Below are 20,227 nucleotides of genomic sequence, written 5' to 3'. Positions count from 1 at the left end.
TGAGGAAGGGTCCTCTGAGGAGGCTGGGGTCAATGAGTCGTGGGAAGAAGTCCAACGAGGAACACCCCTTGCAGAGGATGAACGAGAAAGAGCAGCACCAGGCTGTAGAAGAAAAGGATAAGTATGAAACGTTAGTGTCCGAACAAGATGAACGGACAGGAAAGATAGACAGAGAAAAGACGAAAGAAAGAGAAGAGAGATTGGAATGAGGGGCACTGAGGTTCAAACGAATGAATGTGTTGAAGGGAGAAAGAAGGAGGGGGAGGGGAATCCAAAGAAGAGAGAAGAGAAGCGGGAGGAGAAGATGAGAAAGAGAGAAGAGATAGAACCAGCTTGAAGCCCGGGGGACCTGGAGCCGTGGAGAGAAAGAAGGAGAGCTAAAGGTGGAAAGTTTAGTTCAGTTGCCCAGTTGGTCAGTTAGCCGTTGTTAGTCGACTGATTCCCAAGTTTGGTGATGGAGACTTCGATGGAGACCTGAAAAGAAAAGGAGAGGGACGGACCCAGAGAGACAAATGGAGGTGCAGATAGAGAGAGTACTCGTGATGGGGACGGTGATCTAACAGCGACACAGACAGACAGGACAGAGACAGAGACAGAGACAGATAGACAGACCAGACTCCAGGCGCAGGCTGCGTGTTAAACAAATCGATTCTGGAATAGTCCCATTAGTACATCTGTTAGTTGTTGTTGTACCTGACGGAACTTCCTGAAGGGACGGATGGATGCCATGGGGAGGGGCGGCTTTGACTGCTGGAGCGGGAGGGAAACGGCCAATGACTGACAGGAATCCGTCTGACTGGCCCCGTTTCATCACCACCTCAGGCATTCAACCACCAGACTCAGGCTTCTCCCGGCTCCACGCGAACCGTGAACCGCAAAGGACAAGAGAAGAAAATATGAGTAAGACAGACACACAGACTGCATACGGATAGACTGCAGCCCATTTTGGCCCCTCTGCAAGAACGGTTAGTGTGCGTGTGTGTCTCTTCGAAGCCCGTGACTCGTGCACTCGATTTATTGCTACTATTCTTATGCCTACGTACCACTATCCAGTCTCCAGTATCCACAGTCTGACTGCTAGGCTAGTTCACATGGCTTCATTGTTGACGAAACAATCATAGTCAGCAACCCATCCATCCATCCAGTTATCTAGCCAGAACCTGTCCAAGATCCGGTACCAGCCCGATCCTATGGTCCATGGTACAATCAAATCTTTTCCTCCCCTTTCCAAATCCAAATCAAATCAAAATAATATCCGATCCATAATTACACGTAATAATAAGCGGAGAGAAAATCCAAAAGTCGACTGCGAATCGAGGCCTGTCAAAAGAGAGGGGAATCCTGTCAGAAAATGAGAAAGGGCTCCGTAATTGCCCACGCTTCTCAAACGAAGATCGATGCACATTCCTATGAAAAATGGGTCCCTCTAATTCCACTTTGGGGGGGGGGAGAAAAGGCCCCGGCACGACGCACGCGACGCCCATGATTTTCTTTTTCTCTTTTCCTTTTTTTGTCTTTTATTTTTTCTCTTTGCCCCTCTCACGGTCTCACACCTTTCTTTTTTAGACTAACGTAGCCACGCGAGTGGATTCAGTCGCAAGGTACGGACTCACGGCAGACGTCTGGCCCCTTTGAGGCTGAGGTTCAACCTGTGGCTTGATAACCAGCACCAGCACATGAAACACGCATGCTCTCTAGGGCTGGCTCTCTTCAGTGGGAAATTTCCAGATTTCGGCTCGACTGGAACTTGGGTGTACCGCTATCCCCATCAGTCATAATTTTAAGATGAGAATGGAAGGAGCAAAGTTTGATTACTCTCTTCTTGCCTTTTGCTCGCACTCTTTGCATTCAAGCTACAGCAGTACATTAGTCATGATTGCACTTCTGGCCCGCCTGGTTTCAATTCCAACCTAGTTTGTTTATCGGGGTTTACCCTCAGCTTATCAGTTGTTGCATTCTGAAGACGCCGACATATGCATCCTACTATGTGTGAAGACAACAGCTACAGAACATCATTAAGCCAAATGCCCGTATCCGACACTATGGCTCAACCCAAGGGATTCAAGGTATAGGACCGCCAGGCAATCCCATTCAACGAACCTCGATGCCGTCCTTGGAACGGCCCAAGTCGGACAACGCAAGGCTGAACCTGCAGACATCCTTCCAATATGGCACAGGCTGTTCCAAAGAGAGAGAAGCATGAGCCAAACTCAAAGGCCTAGAGTAAGCAACCGAGTGAGACGCCGGTTTCCCCCGTAGATCTCCGAGAATCTCTGATGTGTTGGCTACACCTAGCCAATGCTTGTTGTTAGCCTCTCTTCCGGCACAAATGTTGCACAACTGACGGAGGGACCTGTCATTTTCACTTTCCGGATGGCCCACCATCAGCCCTGCCTTCTTACCCAAATTCGCATTGAAGAAACGAGAAGGACAATGAGCTTCGGACAAGATTCGGGGTGGTAAACAGAGGCAGCAACAGCAGCACCAAATTTGCCATCCAGGCCTCTCCACCGGCCTCGTTCCACTGGCGGCAAGGGTCGAGAGATGAGCGCATGGCAAATTAAGAATCCGCACCGGCGGGGGAATTTAAACTAATGAGAGAATAATGAAAAGACCGCACGCGGGAAACTCAATCTTAATTACTATTACCATACCAGCCCTCTCGCCCCGTCCATCTATTTGTTCTTCCCGATATCCGAAGGAGGGCCGATCCTGATATCCTCAGAGGCCTCACATGCCGGGGTCCAGGCCCATATCTTACTCAACTTGCCCTGCACCACTCAAAAGCCGCTGCTTGTTCGCCCCTCACAAGACTTTGTTGGTCTGTTTCAGTGATGCAATGCATGGAGTGCATGTGGTGCAGTAGCTTGCAGTGCAAGCGGCATAAAGCTCTCGTAGCAAGCAATAGCTTTCCCTCTCCTTCCTATGCTGTCTCTTCATCAACACAGCATTCACCCTAGATACTCGTAATACTCGTAGTCGTAGAAGTAGTTCCACCCAACTTCCCCATGTGAGTTCGAGGCTCTACTGCCTGGGCCGAAAATTCATCACCGAAAGTAAATTGAAGAGAAAACGGACAATGGTATCACAAAAGCCCCATGGAAAACGCTAATAACCCAACACACAAGAGGGGAAAAAAAAACATTCCCAGAAAAAGCACATCGTCAACATGCTCACAACTCCTTCTCCCTCCTCTCCCGAACCACCTCTTCCCTTCTCACTTCCCTCTCCACATCCTCGAGTCGTCCTTCCCACTCCGCCCAGCACTCCCCGCCACTGACCAGCGCAACCTCATACCATCGCTGCAGCGCCTTGGCCGACCGGACCCGGAGCTCCGAGATCTGCCGGGCCTGATCCTCTTGGGTCTTGGCTAGCTGGTCGAGCCGGGGTTGGAGTTGGATCAAGGCGGCCGAGGTCTCCGCGCCGGGGATGGGGAGGTCGTTCAACGAGGAGAGTCGGGAGGCGGTTTCGGGGAACGCAGAGGCATACGACAGAACGATCGAGGCGAGATGCTGGGTGGTCAGGTTCTCCGGGAGGGAGCCGGGCGGTGCTGGGCGAAAGAGTTCGGGAAAGCGATCATCTGGAGTGGTAGATCGTGTTAGTGGTTGTGGTTGGTTCCGTTTGTGTCTATACGAGGGAGGGGAGGGGGGTGAGCATGGGAGAGGAGTTTGAGGGGCTTGGTCAAAAAACAAGGCAGATAAAAAGAGAAACGTTCGACATACGTAGACTAAGAACGTCTCTCACGGCAGGGATGTTTCGACTCAGTCGTTCCAAATCCTTCTCAAGGCGAAGGAGCCGACGCGAGATGCTGTCGTCCAGAGAAGCCGGCTTTGCGGGCGGCGTGGGTTCGCCGGTCCAGTTGGCGTCACCGGTGAGGAGGTATGTGAGGCGTCGGAGACGAGTCTCTAGAAGCTCTATCGTGGCGCCAGCCACCGTGTCGTTTTCGAGGGCCATGAGGGGATTGATAGGAATCAGTAGGAATTGTTGGCGCGACCTGCGAATTGGGATCTCGGGCATGTTTGGGGAAAGGAGAGTCGGATGCAAACCGGACATACACACGTGGGGAAGCTCTCAATTCCACAACAAATGGTCCCGTCGACAATGATCTTATCGTTACAAGCCTACGACTGATTGTTCAGTTCCATCCTCAATGCTCGAGATCTCTAACACACTCCAGTAGATCGAAGCATGGCATGTCATATGTACATCCATAAGTACAAGTTGTGTGCATCGTCTTCACGTCGCTTTGTCGTCAACCGCGTCCCACATATCGGCATCTAAGGTAGGTTGCACAGGACCAGCTGTGCTGCTACGGCTAAGCAAAGGTCGCCCATTTATCTCTTGCATCTCTTGGCCCGGCCCCTGTGTCTCGTTGAAAGAGGGTACCTGATAGTCAAAGACGTTCACATTCTGCGTCGATTGCTGCTGCTCTGGGTTCGGTGATGGCTGCCAAATGGTGTTAGTGCTGTCTATGTGTTCTTCTTTGAATGATTACCTACAAGGGTACCAGATAATTGATGTTGCGTCTCCGGTGGATTGTGTGCCATCTCTGCGTCCTGGAGCTCTGACTCGAATGTTTCGTTGTCCCTCGCTACGAACTTCTGAATCTTGATTGAGTACGAGTATCACCATGATTTGGGGTAGTTTTCTTACCTGCAGCTGAACAGGAGCGGTTTCTTCCTGCATTTTAATTGCATTGGTGTTGGCATAGACAAGCAGAACCTGGTTTGACTCTCCGCGGGCTGCGCGAAGCACCTCGGCCTCATCAACCTTGCGCGTGGTGTATCCAATGATGTCCGTTTGGTCAGAGTCACATTTAACTCGGCCCTGCGACTCGGCTTTACGAATGGCTGCATCTTCCGTAGAGAAACTGAAGCGCCACCACTGATACTCTTCCGTAGTTGGGGGCTCATTATTTGGTGACACGCGCTGGTCCCGACGTTTGAGGACGTAGGTCACATGGGGCTCAGTGCAAACACCTCGCAGAGTGTATCTATAATGTGGCTCTGCATCAGGTGAAGCATCCGTAAGGAATTTGGAATGATCTCGCAGACTGTCTTTGATTCTTTGTTTTTTGTCTTCCAAGCCTGCACAACATGATCAGCAGCAATACTAAACATGTGAGACAATGTGCTTTACCTCTAAGCTGCTTCTCTATCCTGGCTGACACCGCCCTCAATTGCTTTGCTACGTTTTCGATGTCCATGTCACTTGGTACTGAATCAGCAAACTTGGAAGTTATGGTAGAGGCAGCCTTCTCGAGAACATCTCTGGAGGTCATTCCTGTTTGGGCAGTCAAGTTAGACTGTGAGCAGCGCTTGATGGCCTTGCCTAGCTTGTCAATCTTTTCGTAAGCTTGAAGTCGCCGTGTACGAAAATCGCGGGCGGCATCTCTGCTGTTTGCCATGTATCGGTCGGCATAGAACACAGGGGGAACGATCACATCAAGGGGCTTCTGTGAGCTTTCCAACTTCATGACAAGTACTTCAGCAAGAGTTTCAAGCCAAACCTCTTCGAGCGGCTGGTCTTGTCTGTCGCACCAGAAGGCACGATCAAGAACATCGTAGAGTGTTTGACCAGGATCGTGCTCAACCAAGGGTTCAAGTAAGTGAAACTCCTTCTGTTCCATCATGCCTTCTGCTGGCATCGGTCCATTGTAGCCAGTCGTGGAGAATATTGTCCCCAGCTGGTTTCCGGGGTCTGCGCGGATGGCCGCTTCTTCCCATGCTTCCAAGAACCTAGAAACAGCACTATCACGATCGTGCTGGGAAATACATTGCAAACTTGCCAGAGCATCAGGACTGCCAAAAGCACGCGTTGTAGTATCCAAGAATGCCACGAGCCTCTGAGCCTCGTAGATAATATCGTCCCAATCAGTATCACCTTCATGGGCTTCGGACATAGTCACTATTTTGGGAAGATTGATTGGCTGTCCATTCCACCATTGAGAGTCGTGGCCGTAGTTGGGGAGAGAGCGATTGCGCAGCAGAAGGGCCTCCCTTGCGAGAGGAATCGAGTGAAGTATCGTCACCAATCCACCCAAATGCGTGCTCTCCTGAGACGGGCGAATGAATGCCGGCTCATCTGCTCGTCTTTTACGATCGGTGGGGTCAGGACTGATGATAATCTCATGAGCGCTGGAGTTGAAAAGGGTCATTGCCCATGCGCCTTCGTCATAATGATCCCGGGTCGCTCGGCTGAAGCTCGCATTTCCTGCCCTTGTGACACCTGTCTCCTGCTGCCCCAGATTCTGACTCAGAGACATGGCGACTGCTTGTTGAAGCTCACGTTCTTCCTGCTCGGCTAGAGTTAAACCTTTGCCATTGTCGGCTAACGAACCCAGTCAGCTCGAAGCGCAAGTAGCAGCTTATACATTCTCCAACCAAGAGACTCTCACCGGTGTTGTTCTGTGTTGACGCAGGATCATTGGATGATCTGAGGTTTAAGGTAGAGGGTGGTCGGGATGGAGGAGGACGAGATGGAGGCCCAGCAGAAGGGCTATACGGTGAGTCGACATGTTCGATCTGGAAGGCTTTAAAGACAGGAATATCAGTATACACGAGTCCAACCTCAGAAAGAGGTAAGCACATACCAGACATATCGGGCTCATTTTGATACTGATTTGCCTATATCGTAATGAGTTCCAGTCAGTTTGTGATTCTTGGTTGTCCAGGCGCAAGTCCGGTTCATCACCTGCGTCAGAGGGCCGGTCGGGTCTTCGAAATAGGCGTTGATCGCTTGGTTTGAGTTGAGATTATTAGCCTGTACAGCAGGTTTGGTTAGCTATTATAGTGGATACCAGAGACTCCGGATACAAACTTTTAAGAAGCTTATAGCTTGTTCGCGCGACGAGCTGGTGAAGTTCACGAAGTTCGCGATCTCCTCCTCTTTCGGTTCGGCGGCCATGCCGGGGTCGGGTTCACTGCCTGCTGACGACGGTGTAAATTCAGGTGTAAGTCTGCTGGGTAAGTCTAAATTTGGAGTAATGGATCAGGGCCAAGGCCTAGCTTGAGCCGGTCGGAAGAGGTATAAGGTACGTGGTGGAATGAGCAGCCGTTCCAGAGAGAGGGGAGGGGAGATCATTCAAGCGTCCTTGGAGCTTCCCCCACTGAAGTTACCCTGCCGTACTGTACTGTGTATGTACACTTGGAAGCAGCGGCGCAGCGCCAAGCTTCGGGCTGGCTCATTCCACATGATATTTCAGACGTCTACAAAATACACCATACATGATAGATGGCATAGTCACTGTTGTTCTGTAGGCGATTATATGAATTTGAATCGCTTGTTCGCCCACCAGCTGGTGTCGTGCCCGATAAGGTTGTCAACAAAAGGCAATTGGAGATATATTTCTGGATCCTTGCTGTTGTAAGTCGGAGTACCATTCACTAGGAATTCGTCTGATCTAATATGGTAGTATAGTTAAGTGGCCGAAGTCGTGTGGGTCTCACTCCTGGGGTCAAGCAGAATAATAATTCTTTTTGGTTGTGTCGCGCGTAGAAGATACCTCGCTTCTCCATATATTCATCCATTAACATAGTTGATAAGGATGACGGAAGATTCACTCTATGGAGAAACTTGTCTTACGGAAATACTTACCATACCGAACCCATGCCTTTAACTGCATTGTTACCGACCGATACCTTACTATCTATCTCCAGTAATCATCTCTCATCTCCAGGCTTATTACCCCTCCTCTCTCTGACTTGTCTCACTCTAGACTAGGACGGACACATTCTCGCTGATCACCGTTTGACTTGACCCAATATCAATCAATATCACTCATGCCAACTGCCCACCTACGGTGACGCAGGGATTCCAAGACAGCTCTGAGTCTGGCTCTTCCGCCCCCCTTCCTTCCGCCCCGCCGAGGAAGAGCCAACTGGTGGACAGCTACTCCGTTCCCTCGCTGCTATTCTTGACCTCCTCTTGTCGCCCGCCCAACCAACCCTTCCCAACTCCACTCGAGCCAAATTGTGGGGGAGTCCAACCCGTCGACCTTCGCCATCCTACCAGCCCTTATTGGCTTCTGCAAAACTTACCAAGAAGAACCCGTTCCCCTTCGTAACAGAAACTCGGAAATCTCCCCTCTTTCGCTCTCTCCGCTCCAAAATCCATCACGTCACGTTGTCCTTCGATCCCACCTCCCCCGAACTCGCCGAACCGACGTCGGCTCTAATCTCCCACACCTTACCCCCCCCCCCCCTACGTTAAAGCCCCCCCCCCCTCCCCCCCCCCCCCCAAAGGGTCACAATGGCTGCCGCCTTTGACGACGAAGACCTCTCCGTTTCCCTCCCTCCTTTCGAAGCCGATCGCCCTCGTGACCGTCGTCCCAGTGCATCCAATCCTCCTCCCCCCAATTCCAACTTCCCTGCCATGGCGATGCCTCCGCCGTCCCGCCCGATCGGAAAAGGCGGCGATGCCGCGATGCAGTCTCCGGCCACCACCAGAGACATGCAGCGCCTTGATCAGTATCAAACGGTGAAGATACTGGGAGAGGGCTCATTCGGCAAGGTGAAGTTAGCAATCCACCAGCCGAGTGGTCGGCAGGTCGCCCTCAAAATCATCTCCCGTCGCAAATTGTTGTCTCGAGACATGGTCGGTCGTGTCGAACGTGAGATCCAGTATTTGCAATTGTTACGACACCCTCATATTATTAAGCTGTAAGGAGCTCTGCACATCCCCCGAGAACCGAGACAATCGCGAAGAGAAGCTAATGGAGATCTCACCTCGAAAGATATACCGTCATTGCTACCAAGACCGATATTGTTATGGTCTTGGAATATGCCGAGCGAGAATTGTTCGATTACCTGGTGAAGCGGGGCCGGTGCAACGACGCCGAAGCTCGCAAGTTTTTCCAACAGATCATATGTGCAGTAGAGTACTGTCATCGTCATAAGATCGTCCACCGTGATTTGAAGCCAGAGAACCTGCTCATTGACCGGGAGAAGAATGTCAAGATTGCTGATTTCGGCCTGAGCAACATTATGACGGATGGGAATTTCCTCAAAACTAGCTGTGGTAGCCCTAATTATGCAGCCCCCGAGGTCATCTCGGGAAAGCTCTACGCAGGACCAGAGGTCGATGTATGGAGTTGCGGCGTCATTCTTTATGTGCTGTTAGTGGGACGTCTTCCCTTCGATGACGACTATATTCCAGCTCTTTTCAAGAAGATAGCAGCAGGAAACTTCCATATGCCTGCGTACATATCCTCCGGGGCTGCTCGGTTGATCCGGTCGATGTTGCAGGTTCATCCGGTTCATCGGATAACCATTCCAGAAATTCGCCAGGATCCTTGGTTTCTACAAGAACTACCGAAGTATCTGCAGCCCCCTCCGGAGGAATTCATCGCTACCGGTGTGGACCCAAACAAGGCTATTGATCCACGCAAACTTGCGCCGGGAAAGCCCCTGTCCGTGCAGCACAAGATTCATCAGGTCGCCATTTCAAAACTGGAGCGGAGCATGGGATATACGCGCGAGGACATTGAAGACGCTTTAAAGAATCCCGAACCGAGCGCCATCAAGGATGCTTTCTTTATCATCATGGAGAATGAGATGATGCAGACGAATTGTAAGTTAGGTCAATTGTGTTTCGCCTCGACCAATTGACTAGTACGCTGATGCTGACTTTCACCCACAGCGCCAACAGACGACAACCTGATGGGTCCTCCCGTCGCCCCTTCACCACCCCCCGATCGAATCCCTCAAGCTTCAGCCACGGCTGGCCGACCAACTGTTCCGCTGAGCCCAGGATCCCCGTTAGCTTCCCCTACGAGACCGCGAAGTGGATCACAGCGCCAACCGTCCCAATTGTCTCAGCAGAGTAATGCCGATGATCCCGATGCGCCGCGAGTTAGCCATGTCCGAATCCTGCCGACAAGTGTGCCGTTTGTACATGACCAACTCATGGAACAGCGGGAACGTGAGCAGAGAGAACGTGCTGCGGAGCGTTCATCTGAGGAACAGGCGCATGGTGGTCCAGATGCCGAGGATGACTTGAATCGAAATGGTCAAGCGGGGCGCTCGCAGGAGGAGCAGGAGGCGACTGCAAGGGCTCTGAAACCCCATTCCCGCAGCATCGTGGACCTTGAAAAACTGCGCCTCCAGCCCCCCGAAGGTCGTAGTGCCCCGCACCAGCCCAAACGGTCGCGAAAGTGGCAGTTCGGCATTCGCTCTCGCAACCAACCTTATGAGGCAATGCTCTATCTATACAAAGCCATCTCAGCCCAGGGAGGAATCTGGGAAATAGCACCTACTGGAGCAGGTATAGTTTATGACGAGTATTTGTTGTGAGCCTCAAAGCTAACAGACCGCTTCTCAGATGGCTTGCAAACAGGCGAACAAACCCCGGACCAGCCTATGCCTCTTCAAAGCAAGTACCCAGACCTGCCGTCGGATTACTACATCCCAAAGGACCCCTGGTTTATAAGAGCGCGTCTTCTGAAGGAGGGAGTCAAGGCGCCGGGGCAGACTGCCAGTGTGCATAGCAGCCGAAGCGACCTGAACCTGGAAGACCTGCGGCGGCGGTTCAACTTCTCCACCGGACCATTCTCGGCCGATGACAAGGGCCTCACCCCAGAGCACGCGAGTATCTCGAATCCTTCTTCGGCGACCCAAACTCACACAATCTCGCGGATCTCGTACGGAGTCTGGGTTTTCGTTGACATCCAGCTATACCAACTGGAAGAAAACAACTACATGGTCGACTTCAAGTGTGATGGGTACCAGAATGTGATTCGAGGTGGAGGTGACAGCGAATGGCACCCTATCAGTAAACGGTTCCGGAACAAGGAGAAAGAAGTGACGAGCCCTTATCCATTCCTTGACGTGGCCTCGGATTTGGTGGCTCAGCTAGCGACTGCTAGTTAATCTAATCAACGCAGCTGGAATTCGAAAGGCGTTAAAGGGGCTTTCTGGAGCATTCCATGGGTGGCATTTGGCGTTATATTCACTGTATATTCAGCTTGATGCGGAAAGCTTGTTTTGCATGAAATCTATATGATTTAAGAGCGTTGCATGGGCATCGTTCTTCTTTTTTTTTTTCTTCTTCTTCTTCTTCTTCTTCATGATATATCCTTTTTGCCCCTCGTACGGAGACCGAAACAAGCCGATTCTTAACAAACCAGGACTGCAGTGGCCCTAGGAAGGCAGTGCGAAGCAGCGGAACGAAACTGCGACGGATCGGGGCTATTTCGGCACGGCACTGGGTGGCAGCTGCCTCTACCTGACTGCATTTCACCCCTTCCCTTCTTCTCACTTCTCCCATGACCAAAACAACTACCCGAAGGTGACCAAGTGGCAGAGAGAGCTACCTGGCGAGTGCCTGCGTGCAGCAGGAGAGGAAAAAAGCTGGAAGAACCACCAACTGGTCCAGGCAGTTCGGCGGAGATTCGAGGATCCCCATACAAACTCAGAGCAATCCGCCAATGTGGAGACAGAGCCGTCAAAGTTCCACTCAGGCAGGCAGAACACCAAGGAATCAAGGCCAGCTGGTTAGCTTCAAGGGACCAGAGGCTTCATGTGAGGGAAGATGAAGGCAACTGGTGGGACTTTCCTGTATATAGAACACCGCAGTCACCCCGGTCGGCCGTTCACGACCCGGGAAGAGCCTCGCGGAGTGGACTGTATTCGGGGAACAGGTTTAATCAATCAATCAATCACTTTATGGAATAGATTCTATTCAGATGCAAACCGGGAGGATTGGCCTTGGGGTATACCTTGGGCATTTCATCCCAGAACCAGTATCAATTGCCTCTGCAGCTTAGGAATTAGGCTGGTTGGCTGCTTTGTACGTATATGGAGAGAGGGAGTTTGCGCCACTTGCTGGCTGGTCATAGTGACTGCTGCCATATGGCTGCCAGAAGCGAGAAGGAATCCATCATCACCATCAACCAACCTATGGAGTAGATATTGACAAGTGTGGAGCAACAAGGGAGGATGAGGACCGAATAGAGTCCGGCAGGCGTCGGGACGAGGTCTCCACCTCCACCTCCCCCGGGCTTATTTACTTCCCTCCGCACCTTCACCTCCGCACTCCCAGCGAAAAAGTCCACTCAAGGATCTCTCGAGTCATTCATCCTTCCAATGGATCGTGACAAGAGATTCAGATGCCGCCAATGCAATAGAGCATACACAAAGCTCGAACATCTAACGGTAAGCATGTGTTCTCGTTTTAGACATCTGGTTCTGACATTCCACAGAGGCATGAGAGAACCCGCAAGTGCAGTATGCCCTCGGCGACAGAGTCGATACTAATACGTTTGTAGACTCCAACACCAGACCCTTCCGGTGCGAAGAGTGCGGCAGAAGCTTTGGGCGGGGTGACGTTCTTGGACGACACAAGAGACTTCATGCTCGTTCGCGAGACAAGGCTAGCCAGCCTATAGTTAACCAAGGCGATGACGCTCTCCAAAAATGCTCCGATGTCTCAACACAGAACGAGAACGTTCTCACCATGCCGCCGTTCGAAGCTCCCTTCTCGGAAGATCAATGCACGACACTGGACTCCGATATACTAGACTGGTTTATTCCTGACTTCTGGGGTTCCTCGTCTCTCCCTTTACTCGAGACTTTGGACCCAATCCACTTACAATCGATCCAGGGGACAGGACTTTTGCCTCTTGACGATTCAATAGTAGGGCAGGAAACCGGGGCTGGCAAAGCAGCCATGCAACAAAGCTATCGACTGATCGAGGATCTCTCCAAACGGCTAAATGCCGAATTGCACAACTCAGGCATCACATCCAGCTTCCTAGACGCCTGCCTCCAGGAATTCTTCGATCGCATCTCCCCCTGTTTCCCGGTCATTCACAGGCCTACCTTCTTACCCCGTGAGACCATCCCACCGCTTCTTCTCAACATGGTCGCCCTGGGTTCTTTGTTCGTGTGCCTCCCTAACTCAGCACGCAAGGGCGAAATGCTCTGGCGTCTCGGCCACTCGGCCGTGGCTACCTCCTGGCAAACGCTCATCACCCATCGGGGACCGCGCGACGCATGCGACGGGGTGCAACTCGTGCTTACGGCGCTGCTGGGCCAGCTCTTTGCTCTGCTCTCTAGCAACGAAAGCATCCGAACCACCGCCTTTGTCTGGCACGGGCTCGGGTTCTACTGGGCTCGTACGTGCGGGATGCACGCCGTCGCCGAGCTTCCCACCGCGCCTCCGATGCCCTGCCCTCCGCTAGAACTACAAGCGCACTGGCACCGATGGACGACAGTTGAGACCCAAAAACGGGCCATCCTAGGCCATTACATTCTGGACGGATTGATCTCGCAGACATCCGGCGCCCCCGCCTCCGCCCGCCACCTCATCAACTCATTGCGCACGGCCGGCTCCGACGTCGTCTTCCAAGCCCACACAGCAAGCGACTGGCTCGACCAACTACGACAACCAGCGTCATCCCTCCCGGACATGCCTTTCAGCGAGGTATACTTCTCAGTCTTTGCCTCGAAGTATCCATCTCACCCGCTCAGCCTGTCCGACTTTTCGATCTTTGTGATCCTCGAAGGCTTGCAGAGCTTGGTGTCTGATCTTCATGAAATCGGGGCAGGCAAGCCGGCAATCGGGGCGATCACCGAGCGCCAGATAATCCAAGCCCTGCTGAACATCTACAAGGTTCACCTCCGCTATGGTTCGGGGTCGTTGCCCTCACCTTCGAATCCATCATCATCATCATCATCATCATCCGGCCTCCCGCCACATAAACCCGACGACCCATTCCAGCTCCTCCTCAGATGGCACACCGTCTGCCTCGAACTCGCACTACCCACAGCTAGATTCTACAGCTCCCTCTGCCAAAGTCACCCTCACCTTCCCCGTACGATAGGAGACCACCAGTCCAAAGCCGCAGCCAGCACCAGTACCAATTCCACAGTCCCGGGAACAACAACTCCCTCAGTGAACCCCCAACCTCCAGACCACCAAGACCACCCAAACCAAAAACCACCGTCAATCCCCACCACCACAACCCCCCCACCACTCCGCGCCCTCCTCCACGCCCTAACCATAACCCACCTCTTCAACCGCCTCCCCTTCCACCAAGCCCACAGCCCACACATCCCCGCCGCCATCTTCGCCACGGCAGTAACGATAGCGGAATGGTGTCTTTCCCACCAGAAAGAGAAGATATTCATCGCCGCGGACAAGCAAGATTTTCTGGCCGAGCAGAACTGGGCAGAGGTATGGGGGATCCGTCCCTCTGGGACAGAGGAAGGTGACGACGGTGGGGGACACGGTGGCTGCACGGAGAGATCCGCCGCGGCAGCGGAGGAGGCGATGGAGCGTCGGTTCCTTGGTGATGCGGACGGCTCGGGTGGCGCGGTGCACCTGCTCCAGGAACTGAACTTCTTGGTGATCTGCTTGGAGACGGTCGTGGCGCGGTGGCAGATCAGCGGGGTGATGGCGGAGATGGTGAGGGGGCTGATGGGGTTGTGCTCTGGATTTAGGGGGGAATAACTACGGCTGTGGATATACGGCTCTTATTAGGTGTTGGCAGAGGTTATAGAGATCGATATTGTTCGTGCAGTGGATGTAAAGGTACATGAACCCCCAATGCATTCTACACATCAACAGCGTTCGCCAATCCCATGCTGTTCCAGCAAAGATCGCACAGCACCGCCAATCATGATTCCCATTTCACTTTCGCTTTGAGAAGTACAGTACATAAAAGAAAAGAAAACCCCATATACCCATTACAACCACCCAGCTAAACTAGGTCGCCCAAACCGAACCACCAACTAAAAAAACCTCCCCGTGCGCTTCCGGAGCCACGGACCCGCGAAATACAACGGCGCCCCCAGCGCCAGCACAGCCCACTCGATGCCCGCAAACTCGTAGAACATGCGCGCCAACCCCTGCTGCGTCATCCAGTCGACAGAGCCTTTGCTCAGTCCGAACGCGACGACGTTCTTGCTCACGTTGACCAGCACAAGGGCCTCGCCACTGGCGTGCGGGTACGAGTCGACCACGTACGAGAGCATGACCGAGGGGACGAGAGTGAGGCCGGCGGCGGCCATGGCGGAGCCCAGCGCGGGCAGCGCGTAGTGCATCTGGTGGGCGGCCGTGTACCCGAAGACGACGAGGCCGACGGGCGCGATGCAGAAGGGCACGACCAGCGCCGGGAGCCGGTGCTCGGGCTTGTGGACGTTGCGGTTGCGGCGGCGCAGGAATTGGGACAGCGCGTCGGTGAGCGGGCCCGCCAGCGGCGCGACCACCAGGATGCCGATGAAGCTGCCGAGCGTCCAGAGGCCTAGGGCGCCCGAGCTGAAGAGGTAGGGCGGGGCGCTGAAGATTGAGGAGGAGAGCGTGGAGATGGAGACTACTCTGGTGGGGTTGGAAAATGTGATGTTAGTGGTGGCTGGTCGAGGGGGGGTGGAGAGGAAAGAAAGCGAAGGAGAACTCACGCGCCTAGTACAACTCCATACATCATCGAAGCCAGCAGCACTCCCGGAAGCAGCAGCATTGGAATCGGGAGCCAGGCCGCGTACCCCAGGAATCGCACCACGCCTTTCTTCTTCGCCTCGCTCGAGATGCCAACCTGGAAGAGACCCTGCCAGTAGTCCGTGTAGGAGAATTGTTGCGCTTGGTCGGGAGGGGTCGGGGTCGAGGCTGCGAGACTCTCGATGTGGCTGTGGGTGGCATCGCTCTTTTCGGGGAATTCACCACCGTCTTGCTCCTCTTCGAACTCGGGCTCGTACGTCGTCTCCGGAAGGAAGAAGAAGGTCGTCACCAGGTTGACGGCCGCCACGATCAGGCACACGATGAAGAACCAGCGCCAGCCGCGGGCGGCGACCAGGTAGCCCGCAATGACGGGTCCGACCTGGGACCCGGCGGAGAGGAACAGGGCGTACATGGCCATTGCGCTGGAGTAGTTGCGCTCGTAGAACATGTCTGTCCTGGTCAGCAACCTGATACTACCAGCTGGGAAACTGAGAGAATATACCGGCTAGAATACTAGGACCCAACGATTCAATCGAGCCGTAGCCTTTGACAGATGTTAGTTTCCGTTTGGAACGAATGAGCAGCGCACGGCATGATACACAACCTACCAAAACTGGCAAACACCCTAGCGCCCATCAAACTGTTATAATCCTTCGCCACAACCGTCCAAATAATCCCCGCCACGAACATCGCCATGGAGATCAGGACTATGGGCCGCTTGCCAAACGCCAAGGCCAATGGCATCCAGAAGAGATTGGCGAGGCCCATGCTGAGGACAGACCATGAGATAAGGTCGGCGAGCTTCTGATAGCTGACGTGCAAGTCCATGGCCATTGACCCAAAACCCGTCGCTATGCCGGACTGTCTCCCGAGATCAGAATCTCCCCTCAGTGAAGCAACAGATGAGAACAAGGAAAGTCATACCGAGTACATGTTCCCCATAAACACAAAAACATTGACCGTCAGGAGAGCTGCATATCGGACCCGACGGGGGTAAAGCTATGAGAAGAGAGCATGTCAGTGTCAATGGCCCTGCCACCTCGCCAGACTCCATTCAGGTCACCAACCTTCGGATCGAGTTTCGTTGTCATGGTGGTATATGTGTGCGGTCACCCACGCCGTACTTAACAAACCGTGAATTTCAGAGCCCAAGACCTGAGAACCCAGACAGAAGAGCAAGGGTGGGGAGGGACATATCGAGACACTTATACCCCATGTGGCATACCCCATGGGGAAAACCCGCACCAAGCCCCAGCTAGGCCTTTAGCCCTCGGCTGTCAGTATCGACCCCGGATTATTGCCCAAGTGGTATCCTCGAAACTCCCGTTGTGATTCGTGCACGGGATGTGGTGCTCGGCTTAACCGACCAGGTCGGCTCCACATGATCTCTTTGCGGACGAATCCAGATAGGATTACCCAATCTTTCACAGGACTCTACCAATGAAGAGTGCAGGTCATGGTGGTCCATGCTCCTTATCGCCATGACTTATGCCTATTGAAGTGGTGGTTCATTTATCAAACGGTATTGATTGGCGTCCTGATAACCCAATACCATGGGTTTATAGGCTCGCTCGTAGCTCAGACCCTTATGATGGCGGGGTCTCAAATATATTGTATGCAGCAGAGTCTCCTAACGGTGTGAGATCCTGGTCATTGTGACAGTTTGTAATCGGGGAGGGGGCGAGGATAGGAAGTACCGTGAACGCCAGAGGACGTGCATGAAACAAGCACGTGGGCAGATCATCGCCAAGCCTATGTGGACGAGATCTGGATATTGTCAAGCCTCAAGCTCATTGATATGATCAGCTTTGTCTTCCTCGTATCAGAATCAAACTAGTCTGGAATCCTCGCGTTGGCTATAACGCGAAGTCATGCTCGCCCACCGGGTCTCCGAAGCGAGATGTGGTGATACTGGAGTGGCCAACATGACCAGTGACAGGCAAAGTCTTCTCTAAGACGGCCTTAGCTCAACCATCTCGGGTTCGAGCCTTCCCTCCCACTAAGCAGCTGGAGTAAAAAGCACACTGGAAAATGTGTGGCAACGGGAATGCAGGCGAGGTGGAGAAAGCCATGAATTCTGGGAGGCAACACGAACTGTCAGAGTCATGCGGGGGTGGAATTCCCAGACCAAGACCAACAGAGAGGAGAATCCGGGGCAATGATTACAATGCACCTCGGATATAAGCCCCGGATAACCCGACCCCCTCCGGCAAAGCCGAGCAACCACCTTTCTGTACGCCGTAGATGGGAACCCCCAATCCGGTAACTGGAAGCTGTTTTGCGCCCATGCCTCGGACTTAAAACCTCTCCAGTAATCCTTGACCTTCATCTCTTTCTCCCTTCTTTAGCCTCTCCCCATATCTCAGCATCCAGTACGTGACAATGGGTATTATCAACAGTCTCATCAGCGGTGCCCCCGACTCCTCAAAAATGGTAAGCAGGCCCGAAGCTCCGAATCGACAAACGCTCGCTCCCATCGATTCTCGTGATCCAATTCGCATGAACTAACAAGGAACATCGACCCACCACAAGGCCTCATCAGACTCGCAACTCGACATCATCATCGTCGGCGCCGGCCTCAGCGGCCTCGCCACGGCCATCTCGTGCGCCATGGCCGGCCACACCGTCACCGTGCTCGAACAAGCGCAAGAACTCGCCGAGGTTGGCGCCGGGCTCCAGATCACCCCCAACGCCTCGCGGCTCTTCACACACTGGCAGCTGCCCGCGAAGATCTGGACGGAGGCGGCCGAGCCGACCTCGCTGACCGTGCACCGGTACACGGGGGAGACGCTGGCGCACGAGGCGCACTTCGACCGCAACATCCGCGCCAAGTATGGGGCGCCGTTCATCGACCTACACCGCGTGGATCTGCAGCAGGCGCTGTACGCGCGGGCGCGGGCGCTGGGGGTGACCTTCCACTTGGATGAGCGGGTCGACGCGATCGACTTCGAGACGACGACCCTCACCACCCTGAAGGGGCGGCGGGTGAGCGGCGACCTGATCGTCGCGGCGGACGGGCTGTGGTCGCGGTGCCGCGAGAACTTCTACGGCCGAAAGGACGAGCCGCTGCCCACGGGCGACCTGGCGTATCGCATCGTGCTGACGGCCGAGCAGCTCGCGGACGACCCCGAGCTGCGCGCCTGGGTCGAGAACCCCACCGTGCACTTCTGGGTCGGGCCGGGGGCCCACGCGGTGGCGTATTCGTTGCGCGGCGGCTCGATGTTTAATATCGTGCTGTTGGTGCCGGATACGCTGCCGCCGGGGGTGTCGAGGCAGGCCGGGTCGGTGGAGGAGATGCGCGGGCTGTTCGTGGGGTGGGATCCGGTGTATGTCCTCCCGTCTGTGGAAGAAGAGCAGCAGCAGCAGCAGCAGCCCACTGACTGATGGACACAGACTGACCAAGTTCCTGACTTACGTGAATGGCGTCGATAAATGGCGCCTCATGCATCGTACGCCAGTTCCTCTGTTTTCCCCATCGAGAATATGCACTGACCTCCGAACACAGACGCAGAAATGGACTCCTGGATCAATGACAAATCAAACCTAGTCTTCATGTACGATCTGCTCTAGCCCTTGCTCTTCTCACTCACATGCGCGAAGGTTCTGACCTGCATTACCAGCGGCGACGCCTGCCACCCCATGCTCCCCTACCTCGCACAGGGCGCCAATTCCTCCCTCGAGGACGGCGCCGTCCTCGGCGGCCTCCTCGGTCACATGAAGCAGAAATCCGACCTCCCACAAATATTGAGACTCTACGAGAAGCTCCGTAAATCCCGTGGGGAGGCTATTGTCCGAGAAACGTTCAAGCAGGTGCGTTTTCCCCACACTCATCACTTTTGTCGCCATTAGATGAATCCCACCACTAACCCAGGGTCAGAGAAACGACTTCCACATGCCCAACGGCCCCGAACAAGAGAAGCGCGACCAAGTCTTCCTGTCTCAATTAGGCAAGGAACTCAAAGGGGCGTTCCCGAGTCGATGGTCCGTTCCACCGTTCCCCCAAGACAAGGAGCATAGCTAACCACTGCAATACCAATAAATAGGACCTGTCCCGAAGTCCAACCGTGGTTATACGGCTACGACGCCATCAAGGAGGTCGAGAACGTTGTGGCGGAGAATCCGGGGCTGTTCAGTGGCAGTGGGCAGGTCACGGCGAATTTGTAGAATGCTTCTTTGAATGTCTCTTTGTTGTCCGAATTCTTGGAGCGGGATCTCTGTACAGTCAATTTGCAATATAGGATACATTTATGCTTGTCATTGCCTCTGATGAGGTCAATTCGACCATTAACTAGTATCTCTGTGTATCCAGTGTTTCGATTATTAGGAGTTGAGCCGATAGGGAATACGCATGTGTTGCAGGGAATCGCATTTCCTCATATTGGAGATACCCTCGCAGGGGTGATGAAGAGTGACTATCTACTCCAGTGACTATCTTTAGAGAAAAAGCTTCAACGCTCGCAGGTCATATCCCAACTTAGAAGTCAAGCTCGCTTCACCCCTTGCATCCTGCATGACAAGCGACAGCATTTCTCTTCCTTCGTAGTAAAGTCAAATGCTCATGATAATGAACTCAATTGGGAACGTCACTTTGGTGCATGGTACAGAGAAGAGAATCTGGCGACATTGACGGATAGGACTCGTTCTGTCTAGAGATTCGATGAAGCGAGGTCCAAAATAGCGAGGGTTCATTGTAATCTATCAACTAGCAGCCACCCCAGCGTCCTGAGCCTCAAAAGATAATCCCCACGGAGACACACTTCCGCCAGGCGACACATTCCAGAGGCCAAATACC

At 53.6% G+C, this 20,227-nt stretch overlaps 6 protein-coding genes across 6 annotated transcripts; 3 read left to right on the top strand and 3 right to left on the bottom strand.

The window, feature by feature from the left end:
* Nucleotides 1–3,173: 3,173 nt before the first annotated feature.
* On the bottom strand, nucleotides 3,174–3,954 carry BO82DRAFT_292211 (putative nuclear distribution protein RO10; the record flags this gene model as incomplete). Its single annotated transcript, XM_025631754.1, has 2 exons — nucleotides 3,174–3,580; nucleotides 3,723–3,954. The coding sequence occupies 2 exons, from the start codon at nucleotides 3,952–3,954 to the stop codon at nucleotides 3,174–3,176; spliced, it is 639 nt and encodes a 212-aa protein (XP_025488313.1).
* A 135-nt stretch (nucleotides 3,955–4,089) lies between these two features.
* Nucleotides 4,090–7,002, bottom strand: BO82DRAFT_357706 (uncharacterized protein). The gene is made up of 8 exons (XM_025636090.1): nucleotides 6,820–7,002; nucleotides 6,694–6,762; nucleotides 6,593–6,626; nucleotides 6,398–6,532; nucleotides 5,140–6,330; nucleotides 4,654–5,087; nucleotides 4,500–4,601; nucleotides 4,090–4,446 (listed from the first exon to the last, which is right to left on the bottom strand). The coding sequence occupies exons 1-8, from the start codon at nucleotides 6,904–6,906 to the stop codon at nucleotides 4,237–4,239; spliced, it is 2,262 nt and encodes a 753-aa protein (XP_025488312.1). The 5' UTR covers nucleotides 6,907–7,002; the 3' UTR covers nucleotides 4,090–4,236.
* A 1,238-nt stretch (nucleotides 7,003–8,240) lies between these two features.
* BO82DRAFT_394949 (serine/threonine-protein kinase) lies at nucleotides 8,241–10,868 on the top strand (the record flags this gene model as incomplete). The annotated part of the gene is made up of 4 exons (XM_025638762.1): nucleotides 8,241–8,660; nucleotides 8,735–9,570; nucleotides 9,640–10,263; nucleotides 10,309–10,868. Exons 1-4 carry the CDS (start codon nucleotides 8,251–8,253, stop codon nucleotides 10,866–10,868), a joined length of 2,430 nt encoding a protein of 809 aa, XP_025488311.1. The 5' UTR covers nucleotides 8,241–8,250.
* Nucleotides 10,869–12,650: 1,782 nt separating this feature from the next.
* On the top strand, nucleotides 12,651–14,492 carry BO82DRAFT_357704 (uncharacterized protein). The gene has a single exon (XM_025636089.1). It carries the CDS (start codon nucleotides 12,667–12,669, stop codon nucleotides 14,449–14,451), a length of 1,785 nt encoding a protein of 594 aa, XP_025488310.1. The 5' UTR covers nucleotides 12,651–12,666; the 3' UTR covers nucleotides 14,452–14,492.
* Nucleotides 14,493–14,591: 99 nt separating this feature from the next.
* Nucleotides 14,592–16,708, bottom strand: BO82DRAFT_168228 (putative MFS transporter). The gene is made up of 6 exons (XM_025630320.1): nucleotides 16,503–16,708; nucleotides 16,360–16,434; nucleotides 16,044–16,296; nucleotides 15,938–15,979; nucleotides 15,399–15,885; nucleotides 14,592–15,318 (listed from the first exon to the last, which is right to left on the bottom strand). The coding sequence occupies exons 1-6, from the start codon at nucleotides 16,524–16,526 to the stop codon at nucleotides 14,733–14,735; spliced, it is 1,467 nt and encodes a 488-aa protein (XP_025488309.1). The 5' UTR covers nucleotides 16,527–16,708; the 3' UTR covers nucleotides 14,592–14,732.
* Nucleotides 16,709–17,797: 1,089 nt separating this feature from the next.
* On the top strand, nucleotides 17,798–19,673 carry BO82DRAFT_318311 (putative monooxygenase). The gene is made up of 7 exons (XM_025632642.1): nucleotides 17,798–17,868; nucleotides 17,968–18,761; nucleotides 18,829–18,884; nucleotides 18,941–18,989; nucleotides 19,056–19,245; nucleotides 19,313–19,416; nucleotides 19,479–19,673. The coding sequence occupies exons 1-7, from the start codon at nucleotides 17,818–17,820 to the stop codon at nucleotides 19,597–19,599; spliced, it is 1,365 nt and encodes a 454-aa protein (XP_025488308.1). The 5' UTR covers nucleotides 17,798–17,817; the 3' UTR covers nucleotides 19,600–19,673.
* The last annotated feature ends 554 nt before the right edge of the window (nucleotides 19,674–20,227 follow it).

Source organism: Aspergillus uvarum (genome assembly GCF_003184745.1).
Source record: "Aspergillus uvarum CBS 121591 unplaced genomic scaffold BO82scaffold_60, whole genome shotgun sequence".
Classification (NCBI taxonomy): domain Eukaryota; kingdom Fungi; phylum Ascomycota; class Eurotiomycetes; order Eurotiales; family Aspergillaceae; genus Aspergillus; species Aspergillus uvarum.
The sequence above is the reverse complement of the archived record's forward strand: the minus strand, read 5'-3'. Positions and strand labels throughout refer to the sequence as shown.